The sequence below is a fragment of the Narcine bancroftii genome, chromosome 1 (assembly GCF_036971445.1).
Source record: "Narcine bancroftii isolate sNarBan1 chromosome 1, sNarBan1.hap1, whole genome shotgun sequence".
NCBI lineage: Eukaryota > Metazoa > Chordata > Chondrichthyes > Torpediniformes > Narcinidae > Narcine > Narcine bancroftii.
In genome coordinates, this window is record NC_091469.1 from 49,590,657 (window position 1) to 49,609,070 (window position 18,414).

At 35.4% G+C, this 18,414-nt stretch overlaps 1 protein-coding gene across 4 annotated transcripts in view; it reads right to left on the reverse strand.

Moving 5' to 3' along the window:
- Window positions 1–18,414, reverse strand: part of LOC138758132 (sodium/potassium/calcium exchanger 2-like) — a 237,633-nt gene that overhangs the window by 43,108 nt on the left and 176,111 nt on the right. For 3 of the 4 annotated variants that reach the window (XM_069926631.1, XM_069926657.1, XM_069926649.1), the window contains exons 2-3: window positions 17,787–17,895; window positions 10,908–10,958 (exon numbers count right to left, since the gene is read on the reverse strand). In XM_069926631.1, the coding sequence (XP_069782732.1) occupies window positions 10,908–10,958; window positions 17,787–17,895 (160 nt within the window). The remainder of the gene's footprint in view (window positions 1–10,907; window positions 10,959–17,786; window positions 17,896–18,414) is intronic. The other variant, XM_069926640.1, reaches the window with a different exon arrangement.

Sequence of the window (18,414 nt, forward strand, 5' to 3'; positions counted from 1 at the left end):
TTCCAGGTATATACCATAAATGAATATTACACAATGTACTCTGTTATTATAATCAATTACAATGTCATCCATTTCGATTGTGTAAGCATTATCAGTACCAGCTTTAAAATCCAGTATGATCCCATTTTAATAATAATTTGGTGAAGCCCACTTTGTTCTCAGATTCCTAGCATTCCTCATCCTCAACTGCTGCTCACCCAGATCTACTGTTAAATCAAAATTTTTTTCCTTGACCGAAATTATTTCTCCCTTCCATCTAACCTAGCTTTCCATAAGGAAAAGATATTATTTGTTACATTGCTAAGAATGACTATTCATCAAGAGAAGGTCAAAATGCATACACTGGAGAAGTCAAAGACTGTAAATAATAAGTAATAATAATCAGAAAAACTTCTCTTTCAGATTAAAAAAAAAAGTGGAAAATACATGATTCAGTCTATAAAATATAATTCACGTTGGGGCAAATTCCTCTGGGAGATTTTTCCATGTTACATTGGTATGGTCTCATGGCTTGCCATTGCTCTTCTCCCTGATCTGAACATGGTCCTACTGTCCAAGAAGCAGACCCTAAGTGGTGACAAGGCCTCTGATATGGTTATGTTGATGGGGGTGGACAGCAACATGTCCTGCCCTTAAAACTCTTTTGCAACTATTTAAAGGGTATAAAGCTCTAGCAGCTATCAAAGATACCATTTTAATATTGTTTAAATTAAACTGATTAATTAAAACATTAAACAAGTAACTAATTGAGGCCTTCTCTGGTTGCGAATGGTTTCCATTTTTACAGATGCCCCCAAGTCAATTGCGTCCCGAAGTCTGAACAAACACAGAAGAAAAATCACTCAATATAGTAATCTAACCTTCACAGTACTGCAGTGAATGGTGTGGATGAGGACCAATCAACAAGAATATTTTTTTAATGCCTTTCTCTGCCTAGTTGCAAAAGTACAGGATCATGTACAATAGACAATGTCCATCAAATAGTGGTTAGCATGGAATGTCCTGCAGACACTGAGAGATGAGGATTTGATGGGAACTGTGGAGTGGTTCCCTGAGCAGACTGTCCAGGTCATCTGGTGAAATGCTTCATTGCCAGAGCTCACTAATAAGTACCAGGACGTGGTCTGTCTGGAGGTGACTGGAGCACTCCCAATCAGATCCTTTCTGCACAACAGAAATATCACCCACAATGCATGTTATTCCCAAGATGACTGCAGTGGAGTGGAGATGGTCCCTTTGAGCGTCCCTGCTTTTCAGAATTCAGATTTGTCAAGAATGTGTGAAGAAGGATGCCAAGGTTCTTTCATCTCCAGCAGCAGCATGATAGAGGATTCTCTGATTTACTGACTGTTCCTGGGAACCAATGCAGAGACAGACATCCAGAACTGCCTTTTGGTCTTCTCAAAATTTAGTATTTTAGCATACTGAGATGTCAGTGAGGGAATGCTGCTGACTGGCACATTCCAGCCTACAGGAGTACGTATTGAAGGATTCACTGAGGCTTGGTGCAGCCAACACGTGGGCACCATGGGGAAGGACCACAGCCTATACTCCTTCTATTACTGGACACTCAGGGGCTGAGGCCAAGGGGAAATTCCTCAAACAACAGAGGGGGTGGGGGAGCAATGACGAGGTGCCACAGTGGTGGCAATGATAATAATTAGAGAAAGTATTTAACAATGTATATTGATTGAAATGTATGAATACAGCATTAAGGATGAGTAAAAACTTTGAATGATTTTCTTTTCTTTGTAAACAATTTATTGTGAATAAAGTTTATTTATTTATTTGCTCCTCTGAGGTAGCAGGAGAGGTTGACAAATATGTCACACAGGACACCTCTACTAGGCCAATTTGCATGTGAGAGTTGAAGAAGTGCTACCCAACCTAATCTCCTTTCCCTGGTCCTGGCCACATCGAGGTAAATCTGACCAGGCTTTCTCCTGCTAGCACCCATTCAGGCAGTGAGTTTCAGATCATTAATACCCTTTAGGCACTTCTATAAATTACTTTTAAACCTACGCCCCTCCTCAATTACTTTTCCCTTCAGTTGTTGCTTTTCCAAAACAAACAACCTCAGTTTATCTAATTTTTCTTGATCACCACCATTTCTGAATCCTGGCAATATCCTTGTCAATTTTTTTCAGTCCACTCTCCAGTTAAATCATGCTCTTTATTTTATACAGTGACCAGAACTGTACACTATTTATGTCAAGTTGTCTATTGCTTATCATCATGTTCCAGGAACTTCTACAGAAACCATCATTCAACTCGTCACTTTTTAGATAATCAACAGCTGCCTGAGAACCATTCATAACTAAATATGGAAAAAAAACATAAATCACCAACTGAAGGCTGTGGAAAATACTTGGTGGAAACAAAAAGAATGGCAAATGTTGCCATAATAAATCAATTGAAGCCTAATGAGGGAAATGATTTTGAAAGGTTCAAGTACAGATAGTCTACGACTTATGACCATCTGTACATTCGACCAAAAAAAAACTGCATAAATGAAAGAAAAGAAAAAAAATCTGTAAATATAAAAATGACACTTTTGGGGTGATAGTAGGGGCCTATCTATGGAAAATAGTGCCTATGGCAGGGGTGGCCAACCTCTCACGAGAGCTGGCCTTTATGGCCACCATGTTGAATTTGATGAACGATAAAAATAGAAAGTGAATTTCTGACTTACATCCATCTTGAGATATGGCCGGTCACTCAGAGCAGAACTCGGTCGTAAATCGGGGACTAACTGTACTACAACTTGAAATAACTCAAGAAAACTCAAAGTCAATTTATAATAGGCAATTAATGAGTCGTAAACAAATCTGCCACCACCCAAAATTGAGGGCTGAACTACTGAAAGATTCAATTAAAAATCTGAAAGAATAATTTTAAATTCAGACAGGATTAACAAAAGAAATACTAGAAAAAAAATTAAGATGCAGGAGTACTGACACAAGGTATTCCATGTCAGGATTAGCTCATTACTCAGAACAAGTCATTTCTTCTCCCATGGTCAACCAGAGAACTGCTGCTAGCAACTAGTCTTAAGAACATGGAGTGAATGGGCTGCAAGGGTCAGCATGAGCAATGGACTAGCCCTACTTTGCATGGAATAAGAGATCATAGAAAAGGAGCACCATGATATCTTTCACCTTTATTATCAGCTGTGCTGTTGCATCAGAACCCACAGAAGTCATAAACATTTTAATTTCTAATTGGTTGTCAATTAGGCTTTGAATGGAAATGAACTTCCATTTTGCGAGACTATGCTGGGGAAACATCGTACACCTGAAAGAAATGTCTTGATGTAAAAAAATCTGTTAGCATTAGGCTTCTGCAGTAGTAGCAGGATGACAAACACATTAATGAAAAAAAAATTGATGCAAATCCAAGGTTTTGACAGTCAGGAGCTATCATCTTGAAATAAAAAAACCCACTAATGATAAAGAGATGGGAAATTTCTTCTCCTGCTTTAAGCATTTTTAAAAGTTTTTATTGGATATTAGAAATGTCTGCTTAAATAATGGGATTAAAGTAATTTTTTTTGTACAAATTAATTGGTTTTAATTTCCTTGTTCATTAGTTTCCTTTCCTGACTTTAATTCCTGAATCATCTTTAATGTTCCTTGAGGTTCATTGTCTTCATAAATGAGTAGTTTTGTACTAACCGTTCACTGGCTTCTTTCCACACTTTTAAATTCAATACTCCCAACCTTGCAAGTTCTGAAGCTTCTCTTTTACTCATCAGCAGAATTAACATTACATACACAATAGCTCGTAATGAGGAGAAACAATTTCAGAAATTGTTCAAACGAGAGTAAGGAGATGAATTCTCACAAAATTGTGAGAGATTGTGCAGAAAATATAAATACATGCAGAGCAATTTGGGGATTTTAAGATGGTACTGAGATCCAAATGCAGAATGTGGATCTCTCTCCCTAAAGATAATTGGAAAATTAAACACTTGAAAGAAATTAAATGATTCACATATTTTTCTCTTAAAATGTGTTCAATGAATAATAAATTTCAGCCTGCGCACATGAAATTATTACTTTTGACTTAAACTCTGTATTCTCAGAGCATCTGAAGAACAGCATACACATGGGGTGAATACTTTGAAATCTTAATAATCGAGTAATTCACACAAATTTATAAAAAATTCAAACAAATTCCCGATCAATAAATAATTTTCCCTCTTCTGAATGCAATGACAAAACTAAATCCAATTTGTTAAGAATATTGACTTGGTCGTCAGTGGTCATTCTCAAAGTGGATAGAAGTTTCAAAATACAAGGTCATCTCGAAGTTGCAATCTGCAACATTCTAATCTGCAATGAATTATTGTAAATATTCATGTATAATGCGTTTTGTGTATAATGCGACCCCCATTTTTGAGGGGAAAAAGGGAGAAAAATTTTACCCTCATGTATAATACGACCCCCCTCCCCCTCGCCCGCCCGAGTCACGCTGGCGTCTCTCTTTCCCATCGCCCGCCTGATTCGCGCTGCCATCTACCCCCATCCAACCTAGTCGCGCTGCCATCAATGTAGTCAGTTGCTGATAATCTTATTTATCGTTAAACCTGGCAGAAAAAATTGCTAAAATAATAACCTCGTGTATAATGCGACCCCCCACTTTGAGCTCAAATTTAGGTACAAAATTTTTCGCATTATACACAAATATTTACAGTACTTTATCTTGGTATCACACTCAGATCAGGTCTGAAATCCATAAACAGAATATTACAGCTGTAGTTACACATTTAAAATGTTAGAAAAAGTTACAAATAACAATTTAAAAAATGCCTGAAATTCTCAACCGATGCTTTTTTTGTACAAAAAATATTAATGCAAATCATTAATATTTCAGATCAATGGCATTTTATCAGAAGAATTATGAGAAATAATTTAATGATGAAAGAATGAGGCTTCTTGCCCAGTGATCTTTGAATACCAAAGAAAATGTGTGGCAATAATTAAGATTTAAAATGCTATTAAAATTAATTTACAATATTTCAGAACTGAGTAGTTTTATAAATAGGCCATCACCTTGATATGACCTTAACTGTTTCTCCACAGATGCTTCCTATCCTGCAGAGTACTTCCAGTACTTTTGTTTTAAACTTACCTTTCATCAATTGTAACATTTTGTTTTCAGAGAATGTTAAGGTTTAGTGAATGGTTTTACTGCTATGATTAATCTTAAATGACTGCCAAGCAACTTTTCTTGTACTGAAAGATTGCATGGCATTGTGTCGTATTGCTTCACAACTGAATTATTGTTCCAGACTAAAAAAATTGGAAAATCTTCCTCCATTTATCCCAGTCACACATGTATCAACTCCTCTTTTTAGCTTTCTACATGTTTTACAATGACTGAAGTATTCCTTTGAAGGCAATCTACCTAATTTTGAAAGCAGAGCATTAGGTGCATAAACCTTCATAATATGCACATTGCAAAGAATAAATTTCCAATTGTGTCTCAATGAGGATTCTTCTTTCTGACTTTTTAAGGAACCTCACAGTTGCTACCCTGGGCAAACTTTCCACAGATAGCCTGTGAATGCTGTAATGCTGGAAAGGATCTCCAGTTACTAAAAGCTGCAACTCTGTAGATCTGTAGACCTAGAAGCCTACAAAAAAAAATCTGTGAATAGTTGCACAAGATTCATTCCATGGCCTTTACAAAATGCAGCACACAATCTTTCTCTCAGCAAATTTGTCGAATCTGCCTGTGTCTCTAATATCTGCAGATTCTTCTCTCAAAATATTCAGGCAAGTTTCACTTCAGCCTTCTTGCTCTGTTGGCTCCACTTCCATAACTACATTATTTTGCAGTTGCTGGATATTTGTATCTATTGAGTAATTTCAAAGGTATCAAAACATCTAGTTTTGAGTGAAACCCTTTCAGCTTCACAAGGTGGAGACAAGCAGAAAACAAATTTGGATATTTTAATGATTCAATTAAAAAAAAACTGCTGATTGTGATAACATTGCAATTATGTCCCGATAACAATCGTCACAAAACTAATGAAATTTCCACAATATAACAAACATTGCAAAGGTGTTGTGAGGAAAATGGATGAGTAAGTCTAATAGACCACAAACTTTGTTTATGATTAAAAAAAGGGAAATTATTTGGAAAATTAGCAAATTATTCCAAAGATGTATGGGGTTAGTAGGTTAATTGGTCATAAGGGTGCATTTGGATGGCGTGGGCTCATGGGCTGGCAGGGCTTGTTACTGTGCCCTAACTTTAAAACAAAATATGAAATTAGGGTGTAACTCCAAGTTTTTTTTAAAATATCTTAATCAAATTGTTAAAGCATCCAGATACTCAGTTTAGTAGTTTTAATCAACTCTGTGATAAACAATGAGTACGTGTCACTGTTTCACTGTTAGGCGTTGATAATTCCTAGTTTTGTTGTGTATTTCTCCACTAATTGACTGAAATGATTGTTATTAGTACCTGAAATGAATAAAAGATAATCAAGGGGATTAATAAAACTATCTTTTATTTCATTACAACTAATTAAACCCATTAAAGTATCTGCAATGTAAACCAAATATTAGGAACCATATGGTAAGGGACAAGATGTGAATGCATTTACATTTGTTCAGCCACTTGTGACTCATTCAATACGTTTGCCTCAAGTAACTTCAGAGCAGTCTATAGAAGAAAAGGAATTATTTTGTAACCACATCTTCCAGATACTAAGTTTTGTAACAGGAACAGGATGTTGGATGAATTGAAAAACAGCATGAAGTGGATAGCATCTCACACTTACGGTTGTACAATTGTTGCTGGTGACTTCGATTATGTCAACCTAAAAACAGTCCTGCCAAAAATCCAACCTATTCTGGACCCACAACACCTCCTCATTAGTTAGGAAGGCACAGCAGCATCTACACTTCCTAAGGAGGTTGAGGAGGGCAAAGTTACCAGGCGTCATTTTGACAACTTTTTACAGGAACACAATTAAGAGTGTCCTGTCTGGCTACATCATTGTATGGTATAGCAGCTGCAAGGCATCGGACTGGAAGTCAATACAGAGGATCATCAAAATGGCCAAGATCACTGGGATCTCCCTTTCCTCAATGGCTAACATTTACCAGTGTTGCATAAATAAGGCTCAAAGAATTATAGGAGACTATTTCCATCCAGTACACAATATCTTTAACCCATGACCATGAAGGAGGCATAGGAGCATCAGGCTGGGAAAAAGCTTCTTTGCACAGACTGTGAGATTGGTGAACAGAATCTTGAACTGTGTAAATTATCCCAAAATATTTGTTTCTATTTTTTAATTATAAAATAACATCTCTTTGTATGTATTTGATTTCTATGGGCTCTGTGTGTATTTGTGTGCACTGTGGTCCAGAGAACCCCTGTTTTGTTGGATTGTCTATGTGCAGTCAGATGATAATACTTTGAAACTCGCATGCCAATTGGACCTTTACGTGGCAGTTTTAGAAAAGTCAAAGGTCTTGAGTGGAAATGGGCAAAAGGGTGTGATTGCAATGAAGCTGTTGCCAAATGCAACCCTATGCCTATTGGTATGTTACAAGTAAAATTGTCAAAGTTTGTGCAATTTTCAACATCAGAAATAGGAGCAGGAGAAGGTCATTTGGCCTGTTGAGCTTACTCTGTCCTTCAGGAAGATCATGAATGACCTGGCCATGGACTCCAGTCCACTTGGTGGCTTGTTGTCCATAACCCTCAATTCATTCAAAGCGGCAGCTTCTGCTGCTTCCTTGGGCAGAGAATTCCACAAATTCACTATTCTCTGGGAGATGCAGTTCCTCCTAATCTCTGCCTTAAATCTGCTCCTCTGAATCATGTTGCTAGGTCCCCTAGTTCAAGTGTCACCTGTTAGTGGAAACAATTTCTCTGCTTCAGTCTTATCTACTCCTTTCATAATTTTACCTATCTCTAAAAGACTCTCCCCCTCATCTGTCTAAACTCCAAGGAGTAAAGTGCCAGTCTACTCAAGCTCTCTTTATGAGATAACCCTTTTATTTCTAGAATCATCCTGCTGCACTGCCTCCAAAGCCAGTACATCCTTTCTCAATTAAAGTGACCACAATTGTTCCAGGTGTAATCTCACCACTACCTTGTACAGTTGCAGAAGAACAAGATCTCAATTGCCTTTTTGATTACCTGTTGCATCTACAAAATAACTTTTGCATCTACAAAAAACTTGGTGGCAGTCTTGGAGTTACATCCTAATTTCATTTTTTGTTTTAAAGTTAGGGCACAGTAACATGCACAGTCTCTGCATGACAGCATGCTGAAATATTGCCACTATTTAAGTTTGAGTCCAATCTATAATTTTTCTTTCCAAAGTAGATGCCCTCATGCCAGATCCTTGCCCACTCGTTTAACCTATCGACATCTTTCTGCAGACTCTATACCCGCTACACAATTTGGTGTTCCAATCAGCAAACTTAAAGAAGTTACACTTGGTTTCCTTCTCCAAATCATTTATGTGCATTGTGAAATATATATTTTGAGCCACTATGTGGGAAATTTCACTGCAAGAGCATCAAGCCAATCAGAATTGAAAATTGGAAAGACCAATGTTCATTTCTATTACCACAGTTACACAGGAGATTGTGGAAGAAAGCAAGACAGAATCATAAAAGAAGAGCAAATAAAAGAAATTGCAATTTTGAACTGTAACGGATTTGTGTTAATCTTTAATTTAATTTTAAACTATATTTCTCATATATAAAAATGTCTTAGTAAATTATAGATTTAAAATATTGTATACGTTTTCTTAGTAAGTTAGTTGTGGGCTGGTATAGGGTCACACACAGGTCACAGCACATTTACAGATACACCATTGTACTCAGAGATGAGAGTTCATTCTTGCAGTTGCAGCATCTTGGAAATACAGAGCTAATGGATTTGAAGTGGGTCTTAATTATTCAAGAACAATGGAGTGTTTGCTTTATTAAAAATAGAAGTATCTAAGTGCTCAATAAGAACTGAAGGAAGCCATGTTTTTAAACTAAACCACAAAGCCTCTTGAACAAGAGAAATGAAACTCAAAGCCATATGAGTGTTAAACTTAATCCTTTGAAACAGAAGTGAGGTGATCTTTCGGAGTTGTGTCATCTACAAGAAACAAGTATGAAGATCACATGGTTTACAAGAAATTGGGTTGGCAACTGTTTAAAATTCCAATAAATGATCACAATTTTTCTAGGAAATAAGAATGACCTTGTTGATGATTTAACTGTCACAAGGTTTGGAGAAATATATTATAAAATTCAGACATTTTTACTTCATTTCAGTTTGGAGTTTACAGAAGTCAAAACGCTGTGGCACACCGGGGTTAAAACCTTGTAAAAGACAGGGTTGAGTTTCAGTAACCAGAATAGGTGCTATTGTGTGTGTTACTCCTTGAAAGGGGAAACACAGAATCAGTGCTTTTGAAATAAGGAAGACAACTTCACTGTATCTTTGGAAAAGAGGACAGAATTCTACTGGGTCTACTTTTGTTCGGCCACTTCATTTAACCCTTGTCTGGGTTTGTGAATTCATCGTGCAAGAAAATAGCCACATTCCCTCTCTCTTTGAAAAGACGGCAGAATTGTGAGTAAAGAGGCCTGAAGATATGATGTTTAAAAGCACTTCGTAATTATTTCTGAACTGAGAATTTAAGAGCTTCAAACAAGTCTAAAATGACGCTGAAGTTTTAAGAATTGACTTTTCAGAGTGGGACTTTATTACACACACACACACACACACTTATATTTTACATTTGCACATAGTGGGTTTAAATTTAGAGTTAAGTTTAAAGATAAGTAAGAAATGTTATGTTATTAATAGTTTAATTTAAAAAAAATCTATTACTTTGAATTTACCATTGTCTGGTGAATTTTCCATTGCTGTTCCTGTGTTAGTGGTAACAAAGTCCCTTTAGTCCCAAAAATAATTAAGAGGGTTGTTAGTTCATAACAGAACAAATAATACCATTTACATGAACATGTATTTTCAGGATTAGGAAATGCCAATGAATGAAAAAATATATTTACTATAGTTGTAAAACATCCATTCATAATGTACTCCATCTTGCAGGCCGGCACCATCTACTCCTTGATTAGACATTAAGTTTGAGCTAAAGCTTACCAAAATTGCTTGTGTATCAGAAGTTTCATTGTGTCTGAAACCTCCATTTTCCAAAACCTATGGCCTATTTGAGCAAAGTTGCTAATTTGAAGACAGCTAGTGCATAATTATGACCAATGGCTCCTCGGAGCAACATTCAGCTCCTGTAGCTTGGAGTGGATTCACACCAATATTCAAGAATGTAATAACCATTTGGTGTGGCAGATCTCTTCTTTGAAGTGGATCAAATGGAATCAAATGAAACTGCAACTGGAACTGGTCAGTTAATGGTACATAATAGCAATTTATCATTATCAAAACACCAAGTAGCTTCCAGCAAATATTTTGGTTACAGGTGAGAAATACAACACTATAAAGCTTATGCACACATACACTCTTCTCTCTCTCACAAATACATAAAACAGTTATAAAACAGAATTCTCTCATCATCGAGGTAAGAAGGTTTATTAAAGAATGGATTTCAATTGAAAACACAGAAGTGAGGCAAACAAAGTGATAGAAATATTTTTAAACAAGAACAACAACAGTTCAATTGCATATGAAAATATTTTTTCACATCATCACATTTACTTTTTCTCTATCAGTACAATGTTCAACGGCACAAAAACAAAACAACGTATACATAAAGATGCAGTGAAGATTAGGGAAAAATGTTAGATGTAATAATGAGACAAAACATTGTTAAAATGATTTTTTATTGTAATAAAGAATGTGTATGTTCATGACTATACAGATAATGTAACAGAGAAAGATGGAGTTCTTACCTTCTTCAGTCATTGAGTCATAATATTTTAGCTTTCCATATGTTCCAAGTTCTACAACATTACAGTAAAAAAAGACAAATGAGCAAAAAGCAAAAAAAGAGATTAAAAATCAGGAAGCAGCAGAATGCAATTTAAGGTGGCGCGCACACACACACAGTAGGTGCTCTAAATATGTGCCTGAACCAAAGTTCAGCGGTGAATGCTAAAATATGAAATTTGGAATATTGCTGCAGCAGATTCATCAATATTCAAATTAGGAAAACAAATGATCGTCTTAATCAAAAGCAATGTTTACACTGTTGAAAGGGCACAATTTTACCATGGTGCATAAAGCTCTATAGTTTGCAGAAAATTATAACTGATAATTTCCTTCAGTGTGTTGATTTTGTCTTAGTGGTGGCTTCCCAGGGCCTACCATTTAATAGATCAATTTGCTTTATTTTGTTCATTACACTGAATGGATAGATTTAATTTATCACATTAAGCTCCCTGAGCAGACAGTTAACAAGTACTGATGAAAAACCTGCTTTGGAAAAAAAATGATGGGAGTCCTGTCATTCATATATAATGATTTTATTTCTTTCTTATATCCTGGAAAACAGTCTCCACCATTCCCATTTGTTTTCTAAAATTAAAAGCTTGGAATTTTATGTCTTGTCAATAAAAACAAGGATAATGATATTTATTAATATGCAAGTACAGTAGTACAAAGTAGCAAGACACATTCAAAAAGCTGCATAAAAATCTCAATTAATAACAGGTTTGGTGAAACTATGATTCATAACCAAGGCTATCATTTTTCTTTGATTAATGTAAAAACCGTAATCTTGTAAAATACATTTAGAACAAAATGATCTGCCCTTATTAGCACATCCACTTCCCAGATCTATGGTCTTAAATTGGCTCGAGTTTGGCAGATGATTACTCTAAATTGAACTATTCTAAGCCTAAAAACTAGCCCAGTATTTCAACACAAATCTACAAGTATGAATAAAATAATTTTTGGGAAGTTCAAAAGCCATATACACAAGCATTACATTAGCAAAATAAATTTATAAAAATTCTAAATGCACCAGCATTTTTGAGGTGTTTTATATTTCTAAAGATGTTGTTCATTGTTGTACTACTCATGAAATAAAAATTTTATTTTGCAGTTATTTCTCTGATATTTATACGAGACCATTAAAACAAGGTTCCCTGCTACATGACTATTAAACCACACTTTGCTTTTAAATTGGGCAGGGCAAGAGGAAAAAGGAACAGTTTCCTCTAATAATTACTTTCCTCAACAATTTGAGAGTTTCATTGGTAAATCAATAATTCAAGTAGCATTTAATGAGACCCAAGGTGATTGAAGTTCATGAATATAGTAAAATGCCCAATAGTTTAATGTTAAATTCTGTGATGTGTGCCCAGTGTTTAGAAACTGTCACAATGCTGATGGGAGGAAGTATATACAAGACTAACAAGGTCCTAGTTGGCCTTCTAGAAGTTTTAAAAAATAGGCCAAAAGGTCTGTCATTGACTAAAGTTTTTGGTGTAGGATGTATTGACTGATGAATTTCTGAAGACACGCATCCTTGCTCGTCTACACTTCTGCAAGTATTCCAATTACCCATGCAGTGATATCTGTTGCTATAGTGTGTGCAGTTGTTCCTTTTCATGGAACAATGATGTTTGAACTGTCAGTTTACATTTCTGACCAGTCTTACCTCTGAGTTTAGCATACATTGGTCAGAACTGTGTTAGAATTGAAGCCATTTAGGAGATTGTAGGTGCTAATCTGAAGTAAAACAGAATCCGATGGAGGAATTCAATGATCTGAGCAGCATCAGTGGGAGGAAAAGAATGGTTGGCATCTCAGGACAGAACTCTAGGTCAAGACTGAATTAATACTATTGAAGGATTTCCATTTGGAATAAATGAAATCCAAGTTATTTGAAGATGCAAGCTGGTTTAGTTTAACAAAATGATTTAAACATTTCTTTGCTTGAACTGATACAAGAGGAGTGAAGAACAAATTATATCATGTTTGATGGTGATCAAAATAATTCATTGTTTCAACTTTATTGAATAAAGTTCACAATTTTTCTTTGTAGCACAATCTATTTGTTAGTCATTGTCATATAAAGATTAGGCATTAACCCTAAATCAGATATACAGATAATTAGTGCAATTAATTTGTAAAAAGGAGCTTCCTTCAACTGTTTATGCATGAAATCTGATTGAGACAATCCTTCTAAATGCCATTTTCATGGAGCTTGTTTGCTACTAAATCCTAGAAACGCATTATGTGTTTTATTAAATGTTATGTTTGGAATAGAATCCAAATAAAAATTGGAGAAAGCTCTTGCTTTTTTTAAAAAAAAGAATTTATCTCTTTCTTTTTTGAATATATTTTTCACAGTAGCAGAGAATATGCTATGACATTTAGTGCCTATTCACCCTGGACAATAAGCTGTAATGTTCAAATTTTCAGCTGAAGTAAAGGGAAAAATGCGAGGAAGGGGCCGAGGCAGGATTTTCAGAGGAGAAACCTGTAAGTATGGGGTTCCTGCCAAATTTGGAGGTCCTTTCATGTTCAAAAAATTTCCCTCCTGATAGTCAGCCAGCCTGACAGATCAGTTTTTCTAAATTAGTCACTAATTAAGGCATCAAGTGATGCAGATCCAAGACAGAAGGATACTAAATGGAGTAGAGAAGTACACTGTGGAGTAAGAATAATCTCTGGAAAAAACAAAACGGGGTTCAATGGCTGAATTCCTAATCCTACTTCTGTATTAAGATCATGTAAAACTGCACAAATCAGAAATGGCACCTGGAAAAAAATTTCTTCACATTCTATAATACCGCATTCATTACCTGGCTCAGACATTCTGTCAATCAAATGTGCATCAATTAATATTTCATATCACAATATTGTTAGTACTTACATAAATAAATAGAAAAGCAAGATGAGTAATTTGCAGTTAAATCATGTGAAATGTATTGTACATTACTCAACACTTACTGTTAAAGCTGATGACACAGGTTAAACATCAAATTTGGAATTCCCATTTGCCATTATGTAGTACAAAAATTAAATTTGATTTTCCTAAGTTGTTTCTTTTAAATCCTCAGTAAAAATCAAAAACCAGTCTGCTTTTCACAGGGAGGTGACCTGTTCTGGTTCTGCACTGTTCAGAGTTCTCAGAAAACGCAGTACATATTTGTAGCATGTGTTGTGCATAACAGAGACATTCATTAAATAATAATAGTTTCTTGTGATGTCATTAATTACTTTCAAGACACACAGAACTGACTCAGAAGCAGATGGACCCAAGCATTTGAGAGCCAGATAACTCAGGGCTAAATTAATTCATCAACCCTCACTGCACACACTTAAGTACTCTGCAGCAATTAATTTCCTGCACATTGAGAGTTTCATTTACAATTTTGTCTCCAACTGATAATTAAATCACAATTTACAAACAGTAGCCTACCTCAAAATGAACTTTTGTCCCAATGTGGAGTTGAGAGCAACTTAAACTCCTTTGGGTACAGTTGTATTGCCTACATTGTTTGCTACTAAACAACCTAGCTGCACTAATCATGATTGCCACTACACTGCACTGGGCAATAGCGACCTACTTGCTCATGACTGCCCGTGTTTGAATAGCTTCCTTCACATTTCTTTAAGAACTTCCCAAAGGATCTTGCAGCCCATGGAACAATTCTGGAAATTTAGAAGCCAGTTTGCCCACAGCAAAGTTCTACAAACAGCGTGTTAATGGCATGACCATCTTGTTTTTTTTTAATGAATACTGTTGGAAAATGTGTCTAGAATCCTCAACCTGGCTTATTTCAGTTGATCATTAAACATTACAAATGTGTCCACAGGTTATCAGATTTAATGAACACAACAGCATTTTTTTTATTTTGGAAATATTAATCTCATTTTAAAAGATATTCTGAATGACGACTTTTGTTTTTTCTTCATTTCAAATTGATTTAATCCAAGAATTCTATATTTTTGGAAGGCGGACTGGCTTGGAATTCATGGTATTTCTCTCTGGGCCAGTCAAGCAGATGCATTTTAAGATTGCTCAGTTAATGATAGGATACACTAAATTATTTGGCAGCCAGAACATTGTGAATCCCCCACCCAGTGCAGCAAGATTTGGTACAGCTCTCAGGATTTTGCAAAGGAAAGCCTCAGAAGCAGTGAAGGTGCCCAATGTTCTGATGTTGACAACTCACTAAACTAATCACCAGTGACCCTAGATATCCTTATGATTCTGAAACTGTTCTTCCCAGTAGCAATTCCGGTTTTCTGCAGAGACACATCCCATGTGTGATAGACAGATTAACCTGCATGAAAAGGATTTCATGGTGTCAAAAATTTCAGCTCACATAATACACTAAGCAATCAAACTATGTTACTTTATTTTTTTTTGTTATAAAATTATTGTTAGCTTGCAATGGTGCATATTTGATATAAGTGCAATTAATTGTTAAAATATACATAACTAGCATTGAGTTACACATGCCTAGTGATTCATTTGTTAAAATGAAGTGTGTTAAATGTTAAATAAGGTGTGTGAGACATTTCAGATAAACTTTGTACTTACCAATTTCCTATTTCTATGCTTCCATTTCATGTGGTGACACTGATAGATTCAGGAGTAATGTCTCAGTTGTGGCTCAAGCTGGTGTGTGACACTTCCTTTGGACTAATTCTTCTTCTGTGGTCCACCTGGCATTCCTGATTGCAGTGCATTCTTCTTAGCAATTTTAAAAAATAACATTAAAATGATTCCTGGAATTCTTTCCATGCCCTTCAACTTAGCAGACGGAAGCTTCTGACGAAGGTGAACAACCTCATCTGCGAAATAAATCTTGTATTTGGTCTTATGGTATTTCTCTGAGTTCTCCTTCTCAGAAGTCTGGAAATAATAGGTAGCAGTATCATTGGTGCATGGTTTACAAGATTTGCTGTCCTGTTTTCATTTGTTTCAGATAGTTTTTATGCTTTTTCATAAAAGCAGTAAATGGAAAATATGATAATTCCATAATTCAAGGAATGCTCCATTCACAAAAAAATAGGATATTTTGGCATTCATTACTCTAAAGAGTCTGCTAAATTTGGTTATCCATAAACATCATCTTACATTTCATTTATTTATAAAAATTATTTAATAATTCATGTCAGAGTCACCTGCAATGCAGACATGATTGATTGATGTATTAAGGCAAGACAAGACATGGTTTAAGGCTGGTCATCTATTTTGCACCTGTGGGGCTTCATTCTATTGAAAACCAGTGAAGAATAAAATTAGGTGGAATAGAAAATGGGAAGCAAACTCAGAACTGCCATTTCCATGCTCAGTAAGTTGTGCTCAAAGTTTCCCCTCAAGTTTTCGTTCATCGAAGAAACATTTTCAACTTTATCAGGAACTTAGTCATCTTAGGAGTGACTGACTACTTAGACAGCCAAGATGGGAATATAACCAACTTTGATTTTCTTAAAAAGGAACAAAAATAATTGATATAATCTTAATTTTTCAGGTTTGAATGAACTAGGGAAATTAATTCTTGATTTTATTTTTCTCTTTACTGTTATTAATTAAATCCACTAAGAATGCACTTGATACTTTGTGTCAATACTCAGCCCAGAGCTTTTTTTTTTATAACCTCAATTAACTATTCTGTTAGGGTAGAGAGTTAGCACAATTATTGAAAGCAGTAACCTGCTAAAAACCTGCAGTCTTATTCAACTTGATATTCTGCTCCTCTTGAAATTTCTGCTCCTCATGCTGGCTAAATATTTAAGATGAATGAATTTATTTATTGGAATCTATTTTCAGATACCTTGTACTAGTGGCACAATTTTACCCGACAATTTACTTCTGATGGAGCAGTGTAATTTAATAAAACAAAGCTCCTTGTTGAAATAAATATTGTACAATAGTTTCCTAATATAATGCAGATGCTGGGATTAATTGCCAATTTTTTAGATTGATACACATACATTGACTACAGTGTGGCATAAAGGCTATTCTAACCATATTGCGTGCAAATGAAATAAAACATCATCTCATCATATGCCCCAGTGAATATAATATTCAATCATGAGCCAGAAAGCAAAATGCAATCAATAAAAGTAACATTTTTAGAAATACTCTCATATCCAGTGCTTTTGTCAAATCATGATTCAAGAAATCTCACAAAGACATTGGAATAGACATGATCATTGTGTAAATTCTTCCATCTTCCCCATCACATTTGAATCATTTTATCATTTCTTTATGATAGTCAAAATCACTAAATACCATTAAAAAAGTTCACTGTACAAGCTGAGGATGACAGAAGTTTTTCTTAAAGGAAAAACAGTTTTAACCTTTCAAAAATATGATCTTACAAATGTAACACAAATAAACATGGCCCTACCAGCACTAGTTTGATGTCAGATCAACAAGAATAATCGCCAATCCTTTAATTCAGGACAAAATCAATATGTATCTCTTTACTGTAGCCCAAAACATATATAAAATAAAAAAATATATATAACAATAGTTTTAATGCAAAAGAAAGTTGGGTAGATTTCCAATATAGATTGCAAGTCACTATCATTCATCTTGCAATACTGTACAGGTAGTACTGACATCCTAGTAGGCTTTGAGACATCAATGCCTGCAATTTTCCATCAAACATCATTTTGGGCTAGGCCTGGCACCACTTATTTCATAATAAATGCTCATTAATGCGAGAGTACCATTTCACGTCATGAAAGATGTGAGCAAGTATTTGCCACACTATTGAATAACTGTTTGCAAAATTCCAGACTGGAATTGAGATAATTTACTCTGTACAGTCTCACATCCCAGTGCAGAGGATTACCTTCAGCCAGTGGATCCAGAGTGTTGATCATCAGCTGAAAGATGCTGTTCCTCATGAGGGTGTTGTGCAGTGAAGCTGAGCTGCCACCTCGTTGCAGACGTGGCCTGGGCTGCAAAATAACAAAGATTAATAAGCACTACATCCTTTTCTTTTGTTGGTATTTAGGATGTGCATGGTACCTGTAAAATGAGAAATATACAGAAAAAGAAGCATCAAACATTCTGGTTAGTTGTCAGCATCTTTTAAAAGTCATTCATATGTCTTAATAATTCATAGCTCATATGGAACTTCACACATTACTCGCAATTTGCTGTGAAAGTACCATTAAAAATAATACCTAGCACAGATTCAATCTTGTGAATCATGTTGGAATATGTCATCACCCAGATCTTTCCTTTAGCTACTATATAACATGACCTGTTAATATCAGTACAAGATCAAGTTGTATTTTAAGAATAAACATCAATTCATGTATTAGCTTCATTCCAAGCAAGTTCCTTGCAAACATCAGCTGGAAGAAAATTGTTAAGGACACAAAGGGAGCAATTGTTCCAAGTGCATTTAAAAAAGTTTCATAGAATTTTAATTGACAGTGTTTTCCAGATTCTCTCTCCCTCTTGATTTTTCT